Source organism: Oryctolagus cuniculus, chromosome 8 (genome assembly GCF_964237555.1).
Source record: "Oryctolagus cuniculus chromosome 8, mOryCun1.1, whole genome shotgun sequence".
In the NCBI taxonomy this organism is placed as follows: Eukaryota; Metazoa; Chordata; class Mammalia; order Lagomorpha; family Leporidae; genus Oryctolagus; species Oryctolagus cuniculus.
In genome coordinates, this window is record NC_091439.1 from 82,279,322 (window position 1) to 82,302,318 (window position 22,997).

At 43.3% G+C, this 22,997-nt stretch overlaps 1 protein-coding gene across 13 annotated transcripts in view; it reads left to right on the plus strand.

The window, feature by feature from the left end:
- The window catches only part of AFF1 (ALF transcription elongation factor 1), a 194,707-nt gene that overhangs the window by 90,671 nt on the left and 81,039 nt on the right, over positions 1-22,997 (plus strand). For all 13 annotated transcript variants that reach the window (XM_051820180.2, XM_070047916.1, XM_051820179.2 and 10 more), the window contains 2 exons: positions 5,465-5,585; positions 5,962-6,879. In XM_051820180.2, the coding sequence (XP_051676140.2) occupies positions 5,465-5,585; positions 5,962-6,879 (1,039 nt within the window). The remainder of the gene's footprint in view (positions 1-5,464; positions 5,586-5,961; positions 6,880-22,997) is intronic.

Below are 22,997 nucleotides of genomic sequence, written 5' to 3' on the forward strand. Positions count from 1 at the left end.
CCCATGTGGGAGACCCTGAAGAAGCTCCAGGCTTTGGCCTGTTGCAGCTATCTGGGGAGTGAACCAGTGGATAGAAGATCTCCTCTTTGTCTCTTCTTCTCTCTATATAACTCTATCTTTTTTTTAAATAAGTAAATAAATCTTTAAAAAACAAAACAGTGAGGAGACCCCCCCCACCCCCCACAGAGTAAATATTGTGTCCAGGATTTTCCCTTTCCTCCCTACCAGATATCTCTTGTGTGCTGGTGCTGATAGACACACAGGAGAAATGACAGTGTGTACTCCAAAGGAAAAGTACATTTTACATGTGAGTCCTAGAGAGTTGGTGACATTCAGTGAAGTGACCAGTCAAGGGTGATAAACGGGCAGTCAGCTGCGCACAGCCAGCCCTGTGGGCCAGGAGTTGCCATGGAAACGCTAAATGGCATTCAGGGCCCCTGCATGACTAACCTAGTTTAGTGGGGCCTGTGGGCTGCAGCCTTGAAGTAGGTGCCTGGGCCAGATGATCCCTGAGCCTGGGAGCTTCCCCACATCTCTAGCCCACCTTGGACCTGTCTGCTGCTGTCTTTCCCCCATCCACATTTGCTGTTTACCTTTACAGTGCTAGGGAGAGAGAAAAAGGAATCACTGTCACTAATCTTTATAGATCTGTGTGTGTGTGTGTTTTTAACACAATGCTTTAACACATCCGTAACACATTCCATACCTCCAAGAAGAAACACTGGAAGCAGCAGAGTAAACGTGCCCAAGCACCACCACTGTGTTCACATGCAGAGATTCTCCCCAGCTCTCAGAAAGTAGGTGCATCTTCATCCTCACGCAGGGTGGAGTTCCAAAGCTTCCCTCAGGCTTCTGTGTGGAGCGGGAGTAGGGAATTCTGTCCCCTGAAACATGTGCCGCTCAGGCTGTCTCTGTTGGCTGTGTGTGTATGTGCTATGTGGTGAGTTTGCACATGTGAGTACTCTCTCACCAGGAAACTGAAGCCTGTGGTTTCTTCCTTTGGTCTTTCTAGTTGTTCACTTAATCGAAAAACAGCAACAAACGAAAAACCATGTGGTGGTTTGATGTAGTGTGTTGAGCCTGGAAGGTGTCACACGGTAGTATTTGAAAGCAAGAGCATAGCTACTGTAAGTTATTCCCAATCAGAAGAGATTTTTGGATGTTCTGTGGGGTGGTCAGACTTTATACCCACCCTTGGAGGGCACAGTTCAGCATGTGGACTTGTTTTTGTAGGCTGAGCTGCCTGCACCACCAGGGACTTGATGTTTTTGTTCCCCATCCCCCCCACCCACCAAGAGTGAGTCCTGGGCTAAGAGAGCCAGCAGCATCCAGGAACATGGCCTAGGTCAGTCCCCAGAAGTTCATGAGTGGAACCTGATGTTGTGTGTATTATGGGTACTTTGGTTCCTGTACTTGAAAGAGATTAAAGTGAAAGATCCCTTAGCACATTAGAGATGGCTTTTGATATTATTATGGGGCCACTGACCTCAAATGTGTAAATTGTAAAAAGACTCTAAAATAGAAATTGTAGTGTGGTTTTTATTCATTGAAGAGCAATTTCATGCTGTCCACCATCCCTTTCTCAAAGGGCCTTCTGTCAGGATCTTAAAGGACAGACCTGCATTGATAAATTTAACCAAACACATATGGTTCGGAGATTGCTCTCACAGCAAGAATATAATACCTGAAGTGCCGACATGTACCTTTTCGAGACTAAAAAGTTATTAGTGACTGTATAAAAAAGTGTCAGCGCACTTTAGTGTGTCTTCTTTGTCATCGTCTCCTTGTTGAACACAGGGCTGAAAACATAAGCTGTATTAGCAGGCATTTGGATTTTCGCAGCTACCATTGAATAGCAATTCAGCTTTCGAGGCTTATTATGATTATTACTAGATTTGGAAAATGGAGTTAAAAATCTTACTATCACAAAGGTGGTTCTGATAGTTAGACAGTAGACAGATGTGATCACGTGCCTGAATCCGTGCTGACTAACCAGTGCCAAGTAGGGCCTGTCTGTAGCTGGACTACTGCTGTCCTTGGTGCTGTTGTTTTTTGGTGAGCCCCCAGAACCTGCCAGATACTTGTTCAACATGCAGCTCTCAGCCAGCCCACCCCTCCCACCCCCTCAATCTGCTGACCTGGAAGTAGGTAGTTCAGAGATTCAAGTTCGGGAACCTCTTACCTAGTGGGGGAGGGATGAGCTGGAGCACTTGCAGAAGGGAACTTCACAAAGCTTGTGGAATAATGAAATTAAAAGATATGTTTGTTTTGGTGTAAAAAAATGAAATCTTTACATAGCTTTTTCCATAATGCACATTTTCCACATTTAATAATGGGCACCCCACTCCAGGGGAGTAAATTCCGTGTGGACCAGTAAGAACATCTGACCTCACTTATGTTGGGATGGAGTTTTCTTACGTGTGTGTGAGAGCAAAAGTGCGTTTTTTTTCTTAACACAAAAAAGAAGGGCCACCTTTAATTAAAGTGTTAGTTAACTTGTAATTTATTCAAAGATAATTACAGAGTTTGTGAATCAGAGAGGACATTTGCCATTTCCTAAAATCCCCTCCCTTAAAAGTTCTTCCCCCACAGCCCCTTCCCCCTTGCACTTGGTTTGCATCTTGGCATGTGTAGTCTGAACAAAAACTGACTCATTATATGAATTGTATTTTTATTTTTTAATGTACATTTCTCCTGCATTCAAAAGGGATAAAGGAAAAATATTTCTAAAAAATTTTGCCTGGGAACTTTTATTCTCTAAGCTATCTCAAAGGTGCAGTCAGTAAAGACCAAGTCAACCTGAAAGCAACCAAGTGCACTGGCAAAACCCTGTTAGTTGCAAGAAGAAAGGATGCAATCTAGTTCAAAACCTACCCTGTACACTTCTGGGAACTTCCTGTCACTTTCACCTTCCTCTGACCCCCTAGGAGCTGTGGTGCTGGACACCCAAAAGAGAGTTGCCCCACAGCCAGTGTGAGAGTTTTTCTCACAAAAACTACCCCAGTGAGCTTTATGGTGTCTGTACCCAGCTCATGACTTACGTGTGGTTGAAAAGGTGGTGATGAATAATAAACATTCAAGGTTTGTCTTAAACTTGGATAGTATTGCTTATGCCTGCCAATAAAATCTTTGTCTTAATTTTTCTGAAACTAATGGAGCAAAACCTTAATTAACCAAAATCCTTAATAGGATTTTCTCTGTCTGGGAAGTACCTTGATTTTAGAATGGCATAGTAATAAGCTAGTGCTGAGAATTTTGTGAAAGAATAGCCTAATTGGCTTCCTCCGGTTAGTAGCAGTTTTCATTGCTTTCGAGCGAAAATCTGGAAGCGTGGCAGTATTGATCAATGCTGAGATACCGTGCTGAGCTGATTGATCAGTGATATTTTAGTAATATTAAACCAGTGTGAACTGCAGGATGATTAGTTGTGTGGAGTTTTTGGGGAGTTTAAGGGAGGCTGTTGGGCAGCCTGTTACTGAGTTAAACCCTCCTTTTTCAATCCTGGACTGAGAAACTTGCCTTTTGGGTTCCCTGTTCAGAGGCAAGGTAGCAGTTCACAACTGGGCAGAATCCTGTGTGAGGCAGAGCCAGAGCTGTGACGCGTACCGGCAGGGAAGCTTTGGTGTCTGCATTACCAAGCAGGGAACCCCAGCCAAGCAACAGCCTCTGCAGCCTCCACCCCGCCCTCTCCCCGCAACGATGTACTTGTGCCAGGTAGTTTCTGGGCGGAGAAGAGCTGCAGTTTAGATTTCTCAGAGGATAGCTACATGCCCACTCCTCCCTGAAAACCATTTCAGAGTGGCTGTGAAACAAGTTGGAAGATGAACCCTCTTACTTGACAGTTTTTAAATTTTTTTTTGCACCAAGAAGAGGAATGTCCAAAATCATAAAAGAACTTAAAGGAATTCCTGAGTGGCCATCGAACCTGTTATGCTGCCACCAACAGAAAGAAGCTGGATTGAGAGTCAGACTGTATCAGAGAAAACACCTTAAGCCAGTTTCTGGTTTAGTTTCTCCTCTTTGCTGTGTTCACTGGAATAAATTTTTGATTTCGTTGATACAGGTGTTCTCTTTTAGTCTGATACTGCCTTATCCACCATCTGTGAGCAGATTCTGATCCTGTAGTCTAAGTGGTAGGGGTTAGAGCAAGAGATCTGCCCTTCCTAGGGTGTACTTGAGGAAACTAGCAAGACTGTGTAAAACGCACGTGGCATGCTTGCAGAGGGCCAGAGCCATCATTTCCAGCTGAGATCTCCATATTGGGGAAGTTCAATGTAAAGCAAGGAATCTGAGTTTATTATGCAGTAGTAAAATGCTACAAAATGCTTGTTATTTTAAAATAAGGGTTGTGAACGTAAGGACTAGGGCCTTCTGGTCAGGTTTCTGAATTACAGGGATAAGAGATGGGGAAGGCAGGGACCCTTGTAGACTCTTCTCAGAGGAAATGAGAAGTCACGAGAGAGGGGACAGCCAGGAGGGGGGACTGGGGAGGGTGTCTCACACCAGGTCTGGGATTTGTAAAGGTTCATGCCATCTTTGCTAGACCAAGGGAATTGGTTCCTCTTTGTTCAGATGGCATTGGTGAAGTCCAGTCGGGTATTTCCCTGGGAGCATTTTCGTTGGCTGTTACACATCGCCTGTGAGGGTCAGGCATGGCCTGTGTTGCTGATAGTGAAGTCAACTCACTTTTGGTTTAAGTATGGCTGTAATAGTTCTTTCAGCCTTCATTTCTGTGGCTTGTTTCTCAGTGAATGCATTTTAACCCCTTGGTGCTGGCTCTGGTGATTTACGATAAAATGTTATGTGGATTTACCGTGGCAATCAGAATGGAAGACAGTTGCAATAGGTAGAGCTAACATCTAAAACTGAATTTCCCCATTCCTGACATGTGAAATCACAAATAAAAGGATCCTCTTTTTGGGTTTACATTCCAAGACACTCCCAGTACAGCAGGCTGAGAATAAAGTAACTGCTGTTTTGGGTGCCTGGTAATCTTTTAATTATGAAATAAGCCTTTTGATTTTAATCTTTGAAAATGTACGATACTGATCCAGGAAAACAGTCTCTTTAAAGTTCACATCCTGCCTCTTCCGGATGAAAAACTATTACCTCTACCCCATATTTTGCAAGCTGAAGGAAAAAAAAATCATTAACCTTGTCTCGGTTCCACCACTGCCTATAAAAGACTGTTCAGTTGGGAGTGAGTTCTGAGCAGTGATGGAAGGAAGCTGCAGCCCGGATTGAACGTGTTCCCTGCACAGGAACTGGGATTGGGAGGTCACAGCTCATGGAACATGGCCTCAGTCCAGGAGGGGTTCAGGGATTTCTGCTTCCTTTCATTCCATCCCTTGAAATCACTTATTTCTAGACCCATCCTTATCTCCCCACATACCTGTCCATTTGCCGCAGAATGTGGATTCTGATAAAGTTTATCATTTTTGTTCTCTTGTGGCATCTGAAACAGCTTGTACAATGAAGACAGAAACCTGCTTCGAATTAGAGAGAAGGAGAGGCGCAATCAGGAAGCTCACCAAGAGAAAGAGCCACTTCCGGAAAAGATTCCCCTTTTTGGGGAGCCTTACAAGGTATTTACTATAGACTAGAAGGTGAAAGTCTGGTTTATCGCAGAATTGAACTCTACGTGTGATGAAACCGTTCATTGTAACTTGTTGGAACAGGGGTCACAACTATGAAAATAACTTACTCTGCAGATTATTGTTGAAGATAAAGGATGAGGATTCATGAACGTTGTTAGAATTACCAGTTTGTGGTTTTCTTTCACAATATTTGTCCCCTCTCATCAGTAATATGTGTCCACGACAACCTTCTTGAGAGCTAAAATTGAAGGGGTTGTTCTTTAACGGTTTCTGTAATGTAGTTTGTTAAATGACTGCTCTCCTTAGGTCCCTCCCCCCCCCCCCCCCCAGTGTCTAATTCTGTCATCCTTTCTTTTATTTCCAGACAGCAAAAGGTGATGAGCTCTCCAGTCGTATACAGAACATGTTAGGAAGCTATGAAGAAGTGCAGGAGTTCTATAGTAGCAAGCCCCAATCCCAGCCCTTGGACGCTTCTGGGAACAGGTTGGAAAGGCCGAGATATCCTTTCTTTCCTGACAAGGGGAGCAGCATTCCATCTAACTCCTTCCAAACTGCCGTCCCCCACCAGCCCATTCACACTCCCGCCTCTGGACCACTTCCTGTTGGTAACGTTAACCACAATCCAAAGATGGCACAGCCAAGAATGGAACCAATGACAAGTGTCCATGCCAGAAGTTATGGCTCACTGGACAGTCAGCACCTGACCCAGGATCGCCCTGGTCAGGAAGGGTACAGCTCCAGTCATCACAAAAAAGGGGACCGCAGGACTGATGGAGAACATTGTGCTTTGATGATGGCCTCTGCTGCAGGGAAGGAGCTTTCTCCCTTAATCTCTTTGCCGTCTCCAGTACCCCCTTTGTCACCTCTACATTCCAACCAGCAGAGTCTTCCCAGGACACAAGGAAGCAGCAAGGTTCATAGCAGTAACAACAGCAAAGGCTACTGCCTGGCCAAATCTCCCAAGGACCCAGTGGTGAAAGTCCATGAAAAAGAGACCCCTCAAGACAGCTTGGTGGCAGTGGCCAGCCTTGGGATAGCCCCTCCCCAGCCACCTTCTCAGACATTTCCACCCTCCTCCCTCCCCTCAAAAACCATTGCCATGCAACAGAAGCCTACAGCTTATGTCCGGCCCATGGATGGTCAAGACCAGGCTCCCAGTGAGTCTCCTGAACTGAAACCACTGCCGGAGGACTACCGACAGCAGACCTTTGAAAAAACAGACTTAAAAGTGCCTGCCAAAGTCAAACTCACCAAGCTGAAGATGCCTTCTCAGTCAGCTGAGGTGAGTGGATTTCTCATCTGGGCAAATGCAGTTTGAGATCCATCTAGAAATGCAAGTTTCTTACAGTGGGCATGGAAAGGCAAGTCCATGACTTCTGGTACAGAGGTTCCTTTTTGGCTTTAGGATCTTGTTAACCCAGGCAAAACCTAGGTCTGAGTGTGATTTCAATGATACTCAAATGCAATTTTGCAGGAAGATTTAAAATACCTTTTTAATTGTACCATGATTTACTTGTAGTAAGATTCAGAGACTGTAGGGAAATAGGTTGTGGGTTTTTTTCTTTTTTCATCATTTCTTAAGCCATAGTTTTTCTCTAGTCTTTTTTTCTTTTCCTATTCTTATTTATTTATTTGAAAGGCAGAGTTACAGAGGCAGAGAGAAAAAAAAGACCTTCCATCACTGGTTCACTCCCCAAATGGCTGCAATGGCCAGAGTTGTGCTGATCCAAAGCCAGGAGCCTGGAGCTTCTTCTGGGTCTCCCATACAGTTGCAGGGGCCCAAGGTCTTGGGCTATCTTCTACTGCTTTCTCAGGCCATAGCAGAGAGCTAGATTGGAAATGGAGCTGCTGAGACTTGAACTGGCACTCATAGGGGATGCTGGTATTGCAGGTAACAGCTTTACCCACTATGCCACAGTGTCAGTGCTTGCCATAGCTGGGGATGGTCCAGGCCAAAGCCAGGAGCTCTGAATTCAATCCAGGGTCCCCTAAGTTGGCATCAGGGAGCGAGGTACTGGGTGCTTGCTGTGCCCTATGGTGTGTATTAGTAGAAAACGTGAACCATGAGTGGTGCTGGCACTTGAACGTAGGACACAGATGTCTTAACCACTGCACCAGGTACCCACACCTAGTTTGTGTTTTAAAACATGCATATACCTGTGTGTCATACAGTCTCATCAAGACTGAGAACATTTCTATTACCAGAAAGTTTCAGGAATGTTTTGAGCTGTCTTGTTTGTTAACACTGTTAAGCAAAACATTTTTTTTTGTTAATGCTTTCTTAGCCCTAGTCAGGACTTTGCTGAAGTGTAAACCATGAAAAAGGAAATATAAGATGTAAAAATGTTTAAGGCAAAGCCCTTTATTTTTATTATTTTTTAAAGGATCAGTTCACTGTGAATTGTAAGGAATTTTGGAACTAAAGTTGAGTTCTAATATTTTTTATTTACTACCTAAAAAAGAACAGTGGTGTATGGTGACATCTCATTTGAAAATGAGTCACAGTTATTACACAGAATGTTAATCAACTATGAAGTTTTGTTTTTTTTTAAATATTTATTTATTTATTTGAAAGGCAGAGTTACAGAGAGAGGCAGAGGCAGAGAGAGAGGTCTTCCATCTGCTGGTTCACTCCTCAGATGGCTGCAATGGCCAGAGCTGTGCTGATCCAAAGCCAGGAGCCAGGTGCTCCTTCCCAGTCTTCCATGGGTGCAGTGGCGAAGGACTTGGGCCATCTTGTACTGCCTTCCCAGGCCATAGCAGAGTTGGACTGGAAATGGAGCAGCCGGGACACAAACCGGCACCCATATGGGATGCTGGCACTGCAGGTGACGGCTTTACCCACTATGCCACAGTGCCGGCCCAGGAGGTCTTGAAAGCAACCAAAATGCTGTATTTTTCAGGTATAGAAATTCCTTTTCTACCTTGAAAAATGACAGTCTTTTGTTTTGGAACAAGGAGAATCAGAGCTCGTACTGTGTCAATGGAATTGAAAGTAATGCCAGCTTCTCCAAAATTAAGATTAGTAGTGCAGAGTGAAATGTTGGAAGTTAATTTTAAAGTTTATCTATTAATAAAATTCTGTGGTTTCCTTATCTCCACTGCATAAATATTCTAATTTGATTTTCCATTGCTCATTTTTTTTACTTGATAATACACTCCTATTATGAAAAGTTTATAATTTTAGATGTATAGTGAAGGACATAAAAATTATCTATACTCTCTGCCCAAGATGGTAATTATCAATATGTAGTATATATTATTCCAGTTTTTTTATATTTTAAAAAAATTTTTTACATTTTAGACATTTGTTCAGAGATATTTGTGTGCTAGAGATCAGTCTCTTGTAATGGCAGAAAGTAAAATTCCATAAGGTTTAAGGAAAAGAAAAGGATTTTTGAGGTTCTTAAATGGAAAGACAACTGGCTACCAGGATAAATTCTGCTCCTTTGCAGTAGGAGTCACCTTTTGGTTTCGAAGCCATAGGTTCTGTCCACATCTTCTCTTGAACTATGTCTTCAGAATGTGACTTGTGTGGGGGCTGAGGAAGCTGAGAAAGTGGGAATAAAGCAAATGGTAGAAATGACCAGGGTGGCCAGACTGTACCTCTGATTCCTGTTTGAAAATTCAGCACAAGGAGACTTTTATTGAACCATTTATGCTTTCCTGGAGGGTAGGTTTGGGTTATGTAATGGCAGAATAAAGAGTAAAACAGAATACTTCCTCATAATGGTTAATCAGCTGACTTTATAATTCAGACAGCAAGGAACTTAGTTTTCTTTATTTTTGCATTTTTCCTAATCAAATGAGGTATTATGGGTCATGATGTAAAAAGACCAATATGGGGATAATTTTTTATTCTTAAAAACATTAAACAGCTTAAAAATTATTGTAAAACAATTTTAGGACAAATTAGCATGTCTTTGTATTGACTATTAAGTACTCAGCCATATCTTTAAGTGCAGGGGCTGAGGATGCCAAACCAGTACTGGTTCTTGTCCCATGAGAGACTGCAGCATACTCAGGAAACAATTAGAAAACAACTGAGTATAAATATCCAGTATAAGGTGCTTGAAAAAGTTTCTAATGTCAGCCCTCAGACTATGAACCCCAGTAAATTCAGCCAGTAGGTTTCCCATAGATGTTTCAGAGAGAAGAACTTGATTGATTCACCGCTTTCTAAGGGGTGAGAGGGAGATGAGTTGAATGGAGGTTTCGCCCAGGTTTAAAGGCTCTTAGTAAGATTTAGTTTATCAGACATATACAGGATTTTCAGAATTCATGGAAAATGCATATGTTGTAAAGAACTGTGCATGGATTTCAAATGGTTTTTGCACCGGTATAAATATCTTTCAATTCCATTTTAGAAGAGTCACCCCACCCCGAGACTCGGTTAGATGGCCCTTGAGTCTTTTTCAGTGGAGTAGACATTTGAAATTAATAAAATCCTCCATAAATTTGGTGATTGGAGAGTGGTGTTTTATTGGCACAAATGCATGTGCTGTCATCAGTTGAGTAGATGTCCACTTTTCATCTGTGGCCTCTGTTTGCAGTCGGCATTCCTTTTAATATGATGCTTCCCTCTGGTCTCTGCCAGAGTCCTGGTGCCAGCAGCAACTGTGGTGCCAACTGCCAGGAAGCCCCATGGTGCTGCAGGGCCCAGGCAGATGGGGAGCTCTGGGTGTGACATTAGCCAAGAGCTTGTAGTGATGGGGCAGTACCTCTGGGAAGCAGGGATATTGGCGCTCTTTGTCCAAGCTTGGGGTTTGAGGTAGTTTCTTTAATGAAGAGCTCACATTTCACAGATGTAGCATTTTCTGTTCACACATCCAACCCCAACCGGATGGGAGTTAAAAAAAAATTTTTTTTTAATGTCAGTTCAATTGAAAACTTCCAGTTTTATTATCCTGGGTGTATCCAATGAAAGCATAGAGATGAGGAACCAAAAAAGGTAGGGAGTCATCCCCCGAGCCAGTGAAGTTTGATTGTAGAACTAGAAAATTAGCAGTATCCTTGGTTATTTTTTCCATTGGGGCAGAAGAGGAAGTTGGCTGTTGGTGGAGCTGAGAAGGGGATGGAGGTAGGTAGTGGTTTTCCCTTATATGCTTAATTGGTCCTAGGCAAGTTAGAGGAGATTTCTTCTTCCTGGCTACCGTGTGGTGATGGTTGGGTTTCATGGTTTGCTTCATTGCCTCCCTGTGCCTTCCTCACTGCTTCCATGCAATAGTAGTTTTAAAAATGAATCCTGATAGTCTCCTTGTCTTTTTGGAATTCCTTCATTCTCAAGTTGCATAAATGTGAATTTGCCATACCACTGTGAATCTCATGCATAATGCTTGTTTTTATATTTTAATCTTTATTTTTAAAAAATTGCATTCTTTTTGGAGGTAAGACTTCTTACAGTTAAAATAGTCCTTCAAATGTACTTTTCTCTGAAGGGAGGAGAGAACTTCTACTTTGCTTATGGCCTTGTCTAAATACTGACGGTGATTGTAGATTGAAAAGGCTCCCATAGCCTTGGCAGCTCAAGTCAAGAGCCTCGAGTGATCACAGTCTTCTCTGTATCAAGTTAACTGAAAATGAATCTTAATGGAGAATGTGACTGGGGATGGAGACGGAGGAAGTGGTGGGGTGGGAGTGGGGGTAGGAGGGCAGGTGCAGTTGGAAGAATCACTGTATTCCTAAAGTTGTACTTAAGAAATTTGTACTCCTTAAATAAAGGTTTCTTTGAGTGTGTGTGTGGGGGGGGGGGGTTTATATCTTTCTTTGAAAGTCATTGAGGCAGGGGGAGAGATAAATTGAGATTAATCAATCTATCTTCCAGCCACCGGTTCACTTCCCAAATGTCTTTTGGGGACCGGCACCATGGCATAGTAGGTTAAGCCTCTGCCTGCAATGCAGGCAACCCCTATAGGTGCCACTTTGAGTCCTGGTTGCTCTGCTTCCTGTACAGCTCCCTGCTAATGTGCCTGAGAAAGCAGTAGAATATGGCCCAACTGCTTGGGCCCCTGCACCCATGTGGAAGGCCCCAAAAAAGCGCCTGGCTTCCTCTTGGCCTATCTCCGGCCATTGGGGCCATTTGGGGTGTGAACCAGTGGAAGGAAGACCTCCTTCTGTTTCTCAAAAAAATATTTTTAAAAGGTATAAATATGGAAAATACAACTTACTCAATTTTAGTATAATGTGGCAGAGCTAAGATTTTGAATTATCAGACTCTAAGAGAAATTTTTCAGAGAAATATTTGCTAATGTAAGTTTAACTGGTGGTAGAAAAACATTTAATTTTTAAAAATTTTCTAGTTTGCATACCACAAAACTCACTTTTTCTAGTGAACATCCTATGGATTTTTTAAAATAAACTTTTTATTGAAGAATAACAAAAAATAAAATAGTCCTTCATAAGATCCTTAAGGTCAGTATCTTGACAATATAGAGACTTATATCACAAAAATAATGTACACTTGGTTTGTCTCGGGCTTTTTGTTTTTGTCAAATAGAAGATGGATAGCAGCATGGAATGACCAATTGAGGGCAGGGCCAGGCCATGGTGACCTTTTGTAGATATTCCAGCCATGAGGTTGCCACATCAGAGGCAGACCTGCCAATTAGAAAGTTGAGATTCCTTTTTATTCATCTGTTTTGCCTAGAGATAACAACAGTAAGCCTTTTGGTGGAATGCAGAAATGGGTATACCAAATTGTATTCTGAATGTAGACAATCAAAATTATAAAGCAAAACACAGCCCCCCACCTTTTTTTTTTTTTTTTTTTTGGATAGGCAGAGTTAGAGACAGAGAAAAAGGTCTTCCTTCCGTTGGTTCACCTCCCAAATGGCCACCACGGCCAGCACACCGTGCCGATTTGAAGCCAGGAGCCAGGAGCTTCCTCCTGGTCTCCCATGGGGTGCAGGGCCCAAGCACTTGGGCCACAGCAGAGAGCTGGCCTGGAAGAGGGGCAACTGGGACAGAACCCCGGGGTGCCGGCACTGCAGGTGGAGGATTAGCCTTGTGAGCTGGCCAACATAGCCCTTTCATTTTGCAAGTAAAATACAAGAGGCTAAAGTAACTTCTTTTAGGTAAAAGTTAATATCAGAACTTGAGCTTTACCTCCCAATTTTCTGGTCTTTGTTTTTTGACTTACATGGTGGCAGCAGTGGTCATGGTGATGATATATATATTCTTGACCCAGAGAATTAGACCTTATCACCAAACCGAACCTCCTACAGAGCTTTGGAATCTATAGTCAGTTTCACTTTCTATGTGTGTTTTTTGACTTTTAAAAAAATATCTCCTTCCTGATTTTCACTCTTCAACAGATTGACATTAAATCCCACTATGCACTATGCCAGATTCTAGTGAAATAGCTGACATCAAGAAGACAGATCCCCGCCTCAACACAGCATTTGCTGCCACAGGGGGCATTTATAATTGTTTGATAAACCCAGAGTGTAAGTTTTGATGAGAGTGCTGCAGGAAGTCAGGAAAGTGGTGAGAATGAGAAGAACCGAGGAGGCTGGTTTAAAACAGAGTGTTCAGCAAAAGACCCTCTGAGCAAGTGACTTCCACGGAGATCTCCAGGGAGAATGTGAGTCAGCCACACAGCTGGAAGAGCATCTCGTTTCAGGCAGAGGAAATGAGAAGTGCCCAGGTCTGGCTTTGGGAGAGGAGTGGCCTTGTTAAGAACAAAGTATGGCTGGGACCGGAGCTGCGGTGTACTGGGTTAAGCTTCCTACTGCAACTCCAGCATTCCATAGGTACCAATTTGAGTCCCAGCTGCTCCACTCTGATCCAGCTCTGTGCGATATGCCTGGGAAAGCAGCAGCAGATGGCCCAAGTGCTTGGGCCCCTGCACCCACGTGGGAGACCTGGAAGAAACTCCTGGCTTCAGGTCAGCCCAGCTCCAGCTGTTGCAACCATTTGGGGAGTAAATCAGTGGATGGAAGACCTTTCTCTGTCTCTGTTTCTGTCTCTCTTTTTTTTTTTTTTTTTTTTTTTTTTTGACAGGCAGAGTGGACAGTGAGAGAGAGAGAGACAGAGAGAAAGGTCTTCCATTGCCGTTGGTTCACCCTCCAATGGCCACCGCGGCCGGCGCGTTGCGGCCGGCGCACCGCGCTGATCCGATGGCAGGAGCCAGGAGCCAGGTGCTTTTCCTGGTCTCCCATGGGGTGCAGGGCCCAAGCACCTGGGCCATCCTCCACTGCACTCCCTGGCCACAGCAGAGGGCTGGCCTGGAAGAGGGGCAACCAGGACAGAATCCGGCGCCCCGACCGGGACTAGAACCCGATGTGCCGGCGCCGCTAGGCAGAGGATTAGCCTAGTGAGCCGCGATGCCAGCCTGTTTCTGTCTCTTTAACTCTGCCTTTCTAATAAACGAATGAATCTTAAGGAAAAAAAGTATGTCTGTAAACTACTGAGTAAGCAAAGTGGGAGGATGTGCGATGAGATGGGAGACATGGCAGCAGTAAGCCCGTGACCTTGCAGGCTATGGTAAAACATTTGGATGTTATGAGATTGTAAATGGAGACCACTGGAATTTTTTTTTCCCCCAGGGAAATGACATCTGCTTTCCATTTTGTAAACAAATAGTCTAGGCACCTGGGTGGAGAATGAGTTGGAGGGTTAGGGGTGGAAGCAGAGAGATCAGTTAGGAGGTAAATACTGAGCAACAAATTCTGGGATATATGTATTGGAGAGTTGATAAGGCTTTGTGATCGATTGAGGATAGGAGTAACCTGGGCTGAGGAAAAGGAGAGCATCAAGGAAGGCAGATAGGGTATGTGTTTTGTTTTGTTTTGTTTTTAATAAATTTAAAGGTAAGGATGATGGGATGATACCAGCTACTGAGATGGAGCTGCACTGGAAAGCACGCAGTCTGGGATAGATCCCATGACATGGTGAGGTGCTGTTACATATGCACGGGGAGAGGACAGACTGGCAGTAGAAGTGGCTGGCCATTTTGGGAAGCATCAAGATTGGAGATAATAAATTTGAGATTTGCTTGTGTTTAGTATGTACTTAATGCTTTGGGACCAGACAGGTGCATCTATGAAGTTTGTATAGTGTCACTTCTTTCCCCTTACAGAGAAACCTGGCTTTGAGTCCTGTTGTGACTGAGTTCCCAAAAGAAATGGATCTTTTCCTTGTGATCTCTCCTGGCATCATGCTGGGATGTGTGTTGTTACCAAATGCTTCCTTCTAATTTCCAAGGCCCAAGTGTGGCCTGCGGCTGTGAGTTCATTCTGGGACCACTTGGATTCCTGGCAGCACTTAAGTGGAGCGCTCCACTTTGAATAACTGCCAGCCTAACGGTAGTGCAGAGTAGTCCACAGTGGAAAACTGTGTGATACTGACTCACTTAGCATTCACATGTGCAGGCTTGCTTTCCTCCTTCCATATTTAGCTCCCTTGTTACCATCAACCTCAAAAAGAGGGACTTCCCTATTACAAAATGTCAACCTTTAGACAGTTTGCTTTCAGGTGTGCTGATGGCACCTGCGCTGCTAATGCACTGCTCAGAATGTGTGTAACTCACAGCTCACTGTCTCACACAAGCAGCATCAGTCCAGCAACCTTTAACCAAAGCATCTTGAGTGCCTGCTGTGCACCAAGCCTGGGGTTACAATAGCCTGTGAAACCAGATGTTTGTGGTCCTCAGTTAGAAACGGATATTATTCAAATAACCACTCAGCTCAGTGTCTGCGAATTTTGACAAGTGCTGAAAGGGAAACTATTATAAAACCAGTAAAAGGCAGTTGAGACTTTGAACTAAGGAGCTCAAGGAAAGACTCTCTGAGGAAGATTGCCTTTGAGTGAGATCTGAAGGTGAGTACAGAGACCATCAACAAGAAGTCCTCCTGGATTATGGGCCAGAACCGTGATCAAAGGAAACTTTTTACTCATTCTGAAACTTGGCCACACATCAGAATCACCTGGGGAATCCTGTTAAAAATTCAGGTTGTTAAAAAAAAAAAATTCCCAGGTCCTGCCCTAAAATGGGTCAAGGAATCTCTGTCAGATTCTCAAGAAGTTTGTTCCATAACCTTGAAATGGAAACTGCTCCAGGAGTGGGTGTGGTGCTGCAGCAGGTTAAGCTGCTGCTTGGGACTCCTACATCCCCTTTTGGAGCACTGGTATCAGTCTCAGCTACTCTGCTACCTAACTCTTTGCTGATGTTCTTGGAAAAGGAAAGCAGAGCCACCACTGTGGCATAGCGGGTAAAGCCGCCGCCTGAAGTGCCAGCATCCCATATGGGCGCAGATTCAAGTCCCAGCTGCTCCACTTCCAGTCCAGCTCTCTGCTATGGCCTAGGAAGGCAGTACAAGATGGCCCAAGTAGGCCAGTGCCTCGGCTCACTTGGCTAATCCTCCGCCTGCAGTGCCGGTACCCCCGGTTCTAGTCCCAGTTGGGGCACTGGGTACTAATCCCGGTTGCTCCTCTTCCAGTCCAGATCTCTGCTGTGGCCCGGGAAGGCAGTGGAGGATGGCCCAAGTGCTTGGGCCCTGCACCCGCATGGGAGACCAGGAGGAAGCACCTGGCTCCTGGCTTCGGATCAGCACAGTGTGCCGGCCGCAGCAGCCATTTGGGGCGTGAACCAACGGAGGGAAGACCTTTCTCTCTGTCTGTCTCTCACTAACTGCCTGTCAAAAAAAAAAAAAAAAAAAAAAGGTTGGCTCAAGTCCTTGGGCCCCTGTACCCGTATGAGGCTGGGAAGAGGCTCCTGGCTCTTGGCTTTGGATCAATACAGCTCTGGCTGTTGCTGCTATCTGGGGAGTGAACCAGTGAATGGAAGACTTTCTCTCTCTCTCTGCCTCTGCCTCTGCCTTTCAAATACGTAAATAAATAAATAAATAAATATTTTTAAAAAGCAAGCAAAGAATGACTCAAGTGCTTGAGTGTCTGCCACCCATTTGGAAGATCAGGATGGAGTTCCTGGTTCTTGGGGGGTCCTAGGTTTGGCCTGGCCCTGCCGTGGCTTTTGAGGCCATTTGGGGAGTGAACCAGAGAATGTAATACCTTCCTCCGTCCCTCTTGCTCTGACCCTCTCCTTTTCACATAAATAAGAAAATAAATCTTAACTGATCTGGAAGATCTACCACGGGGACCCTCTTCCCAGGAACTCATCTGGGTCTCAAGCAAAAAGATATTGCTGAGTGGTTGGGGTTTAGTCCTGAGTTGCCTTGGAAGAATTGCACCCAAGACTATTCTCTTTCGTCTGTCTCATGTTTTCTCTTCTGCCTCTGATAGTTTATATCCATCAAAGTTTTGTTTTGGTTTTATCTTGAGAGGTAGAGAGTACATACTGCCATCCACTTATCCATTCCCCAAATGCCAGCAGTGGCTTGGATTGGACCAGGGTAAAGCTGGGAGCCAGGAAAGAAATCCAGGTCTCCCACATGGTTGGAAGGAACTCCAGTCATTTAGCAAGGCAAATCGGGAGCAGTGCTTGGAATCAAATCCAGACATTCTTATATGGGATGTGGGCATCGCAGCTTGCACCCTAATTTCTAGGCCAGATGTCTACCACATGCCCCCAACAGCAGTTTTAAGCTTATAAGTGAAGTAGAATATTCTGATACAATTTTCCATAACTTTTCAGATTTTTCTGTTTCTAAAAATGTTTTTATTTTTTAGAATATTAGTTCTTTTTTTGAAAGGCAGAGTTATAGAGAGGGAGAGAAAGATCCCATCTACTGGTTTGCTCTTCAACTAGCCACAATGGCCAGACTGAAGCCAGGAGCCTGGAACTACTGCAGGTCTCGGCTGTGTGTGAATGGCAGGGTCCTAAGCACTTGAACCATCTTCCACTGTTTTCCCAGGTGCATTAGCAGGGAGTTGGAACAAAAGTGTAGCAACCAGATCTCGTGTTGGTGTAGGATGTATTGTATGGGGTGCAGGCATCTCAGGTAGTGGATTAACCTCCTGCACCATAGTGTCATCCCCTCTAAAAATATTTTTATTACAGTAACTCTACTACAGATTGAGCATCCCTAATAAAAAATCCAAAATCCTAAACATTTGAACACAGACATACCACAAATGGGAAATTCCATACCTGACTTTGATGATTTGCAATCAAAGTGTATGTGCACTAAACCTACCATGTAAAAAATACTTCCAGGAGCCAGGCATTTAGCCTAGCAGTTAAGCCAATTAGAGTCTTTGCATCCCAAAATGGAGTGCATGGATTCAATGCCTGTCTCTGCTAATGTGTACCCTGGGAGGCAGTGGTGATGGCTCAAGTAGTTGGACCCCTGGTACTTATGTAGGAGGCTAAGATTGAATTGGCTTTGTTCGCAGTCAAGTGTTGTGGACATCTGGAGAGTGAACCAGCAAACTTGACTGATCTATTTTTTTAATAGAATTTTTTTTTTTTTTAAGATTTATTTATTTGAAAGAGTAACACAGAGGAGAGGCAGAGAGAGAGCGAGGTCTTCCGTCCAATGGTTCACTCCCCAGATAGCCGCTGTGGCCAGAGCTGCGCTGATCCAAAGCCAGGAGCCAGGAGCTTCTTCCAGGTCTCCCATGCAGGTGCAGGGGCCCAAGGACTTGGGCCATTTTCCACTGCATTCCCAGGCCACAGCAGAGAGCAGGATTGGAAGAGGAGTAGTCAGGACTAGAATCGGCGCCCATATAGAATGCCGGTGCTTCAGGCCAGGGCGTTAACCCGCTGCACCACAGCGCCGGCCCCTGACTTATATACCTCTTTAATAATACTTTAAAATTACCTTCAAGGCTGGCGCCGTGGCTCACGAGGCTAATCCTCAGCCTTGCGGCGCCGGCACACCAGGTTCTAGTCCCGGTCGGGGTGCCGGATTCTGTCCCAGTTGCCCCTCTTCTAGGTCAGCTCTCTGCTATGGCCCAGGAGTGCAGTGGAGGATGACCCAAGTGCTTGGGCCCTGCACCCGCATGGGAGACCAGGAGAAGCACCTGGCTCCTGCCATCGGATCAGCGCGGTGCGCTGGCCGCAGCGGCCATTGGAGGGTGAACCAACGGCAAAAGGAAGACCTTTCTCTGTCTCTCTCTCTCACTGTCCACTCTGCCTGTAAAAATAAATAAATAAAATAAATTACCTTCAAGCTATGTGTATAAGGAGTATGTGATACAAATGAATTCATGTTTAGGCTTAGGTCCCATCCCTAAGATTCTCATTATGTATGTGAAAATATTCCAAATTCCAAAATACTGCTGGTTCTAAGCTTTTCGGGTAAGGCGTTCTCAACTTGGATAGCAAATTTAGATTTGATTCCATACGCTTGAGCTCAGTTAATTTGGGCAGACCTACGTAACCTAACTATATGCCTTAAGAAACTGGATCGCAAAGCGAGAGAAGGCTGACTATACAGAATTCCATGCTGCTGCTGCTTGTGCAGGAAAGAATGAAGTATAAACCTGTTTAGAGAGTGGCTAACTCTGAGACCTGAAAATAGCTAAATATAGAAGTTTAAAAATAGTAGCTAGTGACTGGCAGAAATTTTAGGACAGAAGCCACAGCCTACTCAAAGGCTGGGTCAGCCCTGCAGGCTACTTTGTTTTTCCTGTGTAGTGTGAGTTGTGTTTCTCTTACCCTCTCCTTCTCCCCCCACCACCCCCCCCCCCCCGCCAGTAATTATCAAATGGAAATTCAGGTAAAAAGATTTTCAGTTTCACCAGAAACTACTACCACCTTTGATTTCTGGAACCTAGCATTCTTCTGAAGAACTACTTTAAACTCTGAAGGAAACATTTTAGATAATATAAGCAAAATATTTTTTGAAAGCTCTAAAATTGCTAGAAATGAGTTAGTGCAAAGAATAGAATTGCTGATAGTAGCCTAAGAGGAAAACAAAATTGAAAGTTCAATATTTTTGTGAGTGGTATTAGTTGGAATTGTTTTCATGTACATGTTATTTTCTATTCCTTCTTGAAGTGCCAGAAGTACATTTGGTACCAGGATAAGAAATTCCTGTTCCTGCTTGTTGTTTTCACACTTGAGATGTTTGTGGATGGTTATTGGATCCCCCCTGGGGTCTCTCAAGTTGTGACTTTGCCAAGATGTAGACATTGAACTCTTTTTGAGTCTTCCCAGACCTTGCACTCTCCCAGGCTCTCACAGAGCCACCCTGAATCATTTTAAGCTCTTCTTTAAATTAATTGTGTTTTATTTCAAATCAACTGATAGTCTTTAGGGACAGAAAACCAGATGTTCCAAGGGGAGTCCTGTTGATGACTGAGTTAGTGGTTTTGATTTTTGCTGTTTTGCTGGGGTGACCAATACTCAGGAGATATTTAAATAGAATTCCTCCTATGAGAAGATACTGGTTCATGTTATCATAACAAGCTTATTTTTTGGCCTTGTATTTCCAGTTGCCAAAACCTATTTGAAAGTCATTAATTTCCAAGGTTAACATTGCTGCATGCTCACATTTTCCAGGGATTCTATAGATAGCTATTTTTACATGGATCTTGATTCTTTAATTATTGAAATATCTAAATTGATGATTTTTCCTGCACAGAGGTTCAGAGTCCACACCTACTGTTAGTTTTCTCTTGCATTTCATTTTCTATTTAAGCTTGGCCTACTTTATGTCTGCATTTTTTCTCCTAACCCCGTAGTAATTTGTCAGGTCCACTCTAAACTCCTTAATCCCTTTGGCTGAAGGGCTTTGCAGTTTAATGTTTTAATCCAGAGGCCTCAGTATTTAAGTAATTAGAGGTCCTATTTCTAGATCTTTCCTTTAGATAAATCACCTTAGGTTTTTTTATTCCATTTTACAAATAATAGGATTCTTATAATTCATATTGGAGAAGAATTTGGAGCTTAGACTCAAACTGCATGGATTAGGAAAGGATTCTATGTTATTTATATTTCTTGAAGTTGTTCTTACAACCTTTAGCTTTATAGAGCTTCTTTTACCTTCTGGCTCAATTTTTAAAATATCCCAAATCAAATTATTTGCTATTATATTTTAGAATTATTAGATGCTACAGAACATGTGAACTGTGTAAGAAGTTGTTTTCCCTACTTTAAAATAGTCTGGACATTTTAAAAAAATATTTTTAAAAAAATCATTCAGGACCAATTTAGTCATAGAAAGATACCCTTTTTCCATTCTACATTTCTGCTTTTCAATCAACAAACAATTTAAACACTAAACAAAAAGAGAAAGACATATGCTGTCACTTTCTTATGACATAGCATGAAATGCAAAGTATCATCAGTATGGAAAAGATAATTTGGAACTATTAATATAATGCTGGCACTCTTCCCTTGTTCACTTTATCATGGAAGCTCTTCTAAATGCTTTGTGCTTACTAACTCATGAGTCTTCAGAGTGATCTTGCGGTGGGCACCATTGTATTCTAGTTTACCAAGAGACTGACCAAGGCACAGAAAGATTAATTTGTGCAGGCTTCCTGGGGACTTAAGTGGTCCAACTGGAATCCAGACCCAAGTAAATCTTAGCTATTGCACCTACATTCTGTTGTCTTTGAGAAGAGGAAGCTGAACATTTGTGTAGAGTTGACTTTTGAAGCACTTTGGATCATGGTGAAGGTGCATTCCAGGCTGTAGGTTTCGGGAGAGGAAGGCATTGGGAATAAGATCTACTGAAAAGTCCGGTAGGGATATCTGGGCCTCCAGCTCCAGCTCCAGGTTGGGTTCAGAGCAGTGGAGATGTAATCTGTCTGGCATGTTGGGGCCAGTTTTTGAAGTTCTTCACTAATGAGTATACTTTACCTAGTGAGTATATTACTAACCTGTTTGGTATATTTGGTGGAAATGTAGGCAGGACCCAGTGAAGGGGTCCACAAATTCCCAGTTACAATGTTATGTTGTAGGCTCCCAACACAAATCAAGATGTGTGTCAAGATGTGAGGCTAGTTACCCTCATCTGATCATTATGCATTATATGCGTGTATTGAAATGCCACAATGTATCCTGTATAAAAAATAACTTAATAGGTTTTAAGAAGTACTAAACATTAGCAATGAATAGCCTAGGCATGGAAAGATAGCATTTGCCCAGGGGTTATCAAGATGCTAAGAATTGGTTTGCCAAGGCCCTTCCCACTTTTCCTTGGCTTGGGAGGTAGGCAAGCTCACTCTCCAACAGCAGCCATCCCATGGTGGCAGTGCCTGCCCTCAGTGTTTCAGTTTATAAAACTGTAAGCATTTTGTAATACGTTAATGCCCTCCCCCTATAATCTTCAGTGCTTTTGTTGACTTGTTTCACTTGTAATTGTCATAGCAACCTTGTGAATTGGGTTGGGCAGTTGGCATGAATTCCCATTGCACATGCCATGGAACTGAGTCTCACATAAGTTTAATGGTTAAACTAGTAAGTGGCAGAGATAAGCACCTAGCTCCAAGTCCCAGTGCTGTCCACTACAAAACATGGTTTCTGTGGAATAATGGGAATATGCGTAGCACTTTTCTTTAACGCATTAAGAGCTCTGTAACTTTCTCCATGGCCTTGCCTTCAGTAAATATGTGCAGAAAGCTTTCCTTTTTCCCTGTCCCTCACTGCCCCATCTTTAGTTCCGATGTTTAGAATCTTTCTTGAACTGTTACAACTTCTTTCTGCCCCGTCTTCCTGCTTCTACAGACTACGTGCTGTGCTATTCTCACATGAGAGTGAATTTATTAATTGCAAATGTGTTCAAATCATTATCCTTTAGGAACCTTTAGGATACAAACCCACATAACTCAGTTTGCTGTCCTACTACCCTCTCCCCCTGTAAACCCTTCCTAGCTCACTTGATGCTCCTGCAGCTGTGGCCCGTCATCTTCACACTTCTCCCTGATCTCAGTCGGTGTCTGTCTTCAAGTGATAAATGTTTTGAGGATAGAAACCACTTGTGTCTCATTTGCCTGTTGGTCCTTTGTGCTTAGCACAAGCAGAGATGAGGCACAGGGGGAATTGTGTCGTGCTGTGCTAAGATTGAGCCTGTGTTCCTATTTCACTTTTGATCTGGAGTCTGAAAGATAATCTCAATGTTTGAGTCTAAGGGAGAAAAATAAGGTACAGGACTGAATTTTCTGTGTAGGACACTTAGCTATGAAACAAACTGTATATTAAGCATGTTTTTAAGGAAATTGTTTTACTGTCTTGAACCAAAGTATTTCTTAATTCATTTTAGGCATTCCTACATGTGGATTTTAAAAAATAAGCAGCTTAATCCATTCACAAGGAATTCTTAGTTGAGTTCCAGCTTCATAATTGCTAGACTTTTCAGTATTGAGTTTGTAGATTAATCAGATGATATTATGTTCCATAAAAGTTGGAAAGTAATGATTTTTATGTGTCTGTTGTGCATAAAGGTGCTTTTCTTTGCATTGAATAAGACACCAGGTTTCCTCTTGTGTTTTTTATATGTAAGTGATGCCTATATTAAAATTTCTGTTAATCTGAAAAAAGCATTCTTA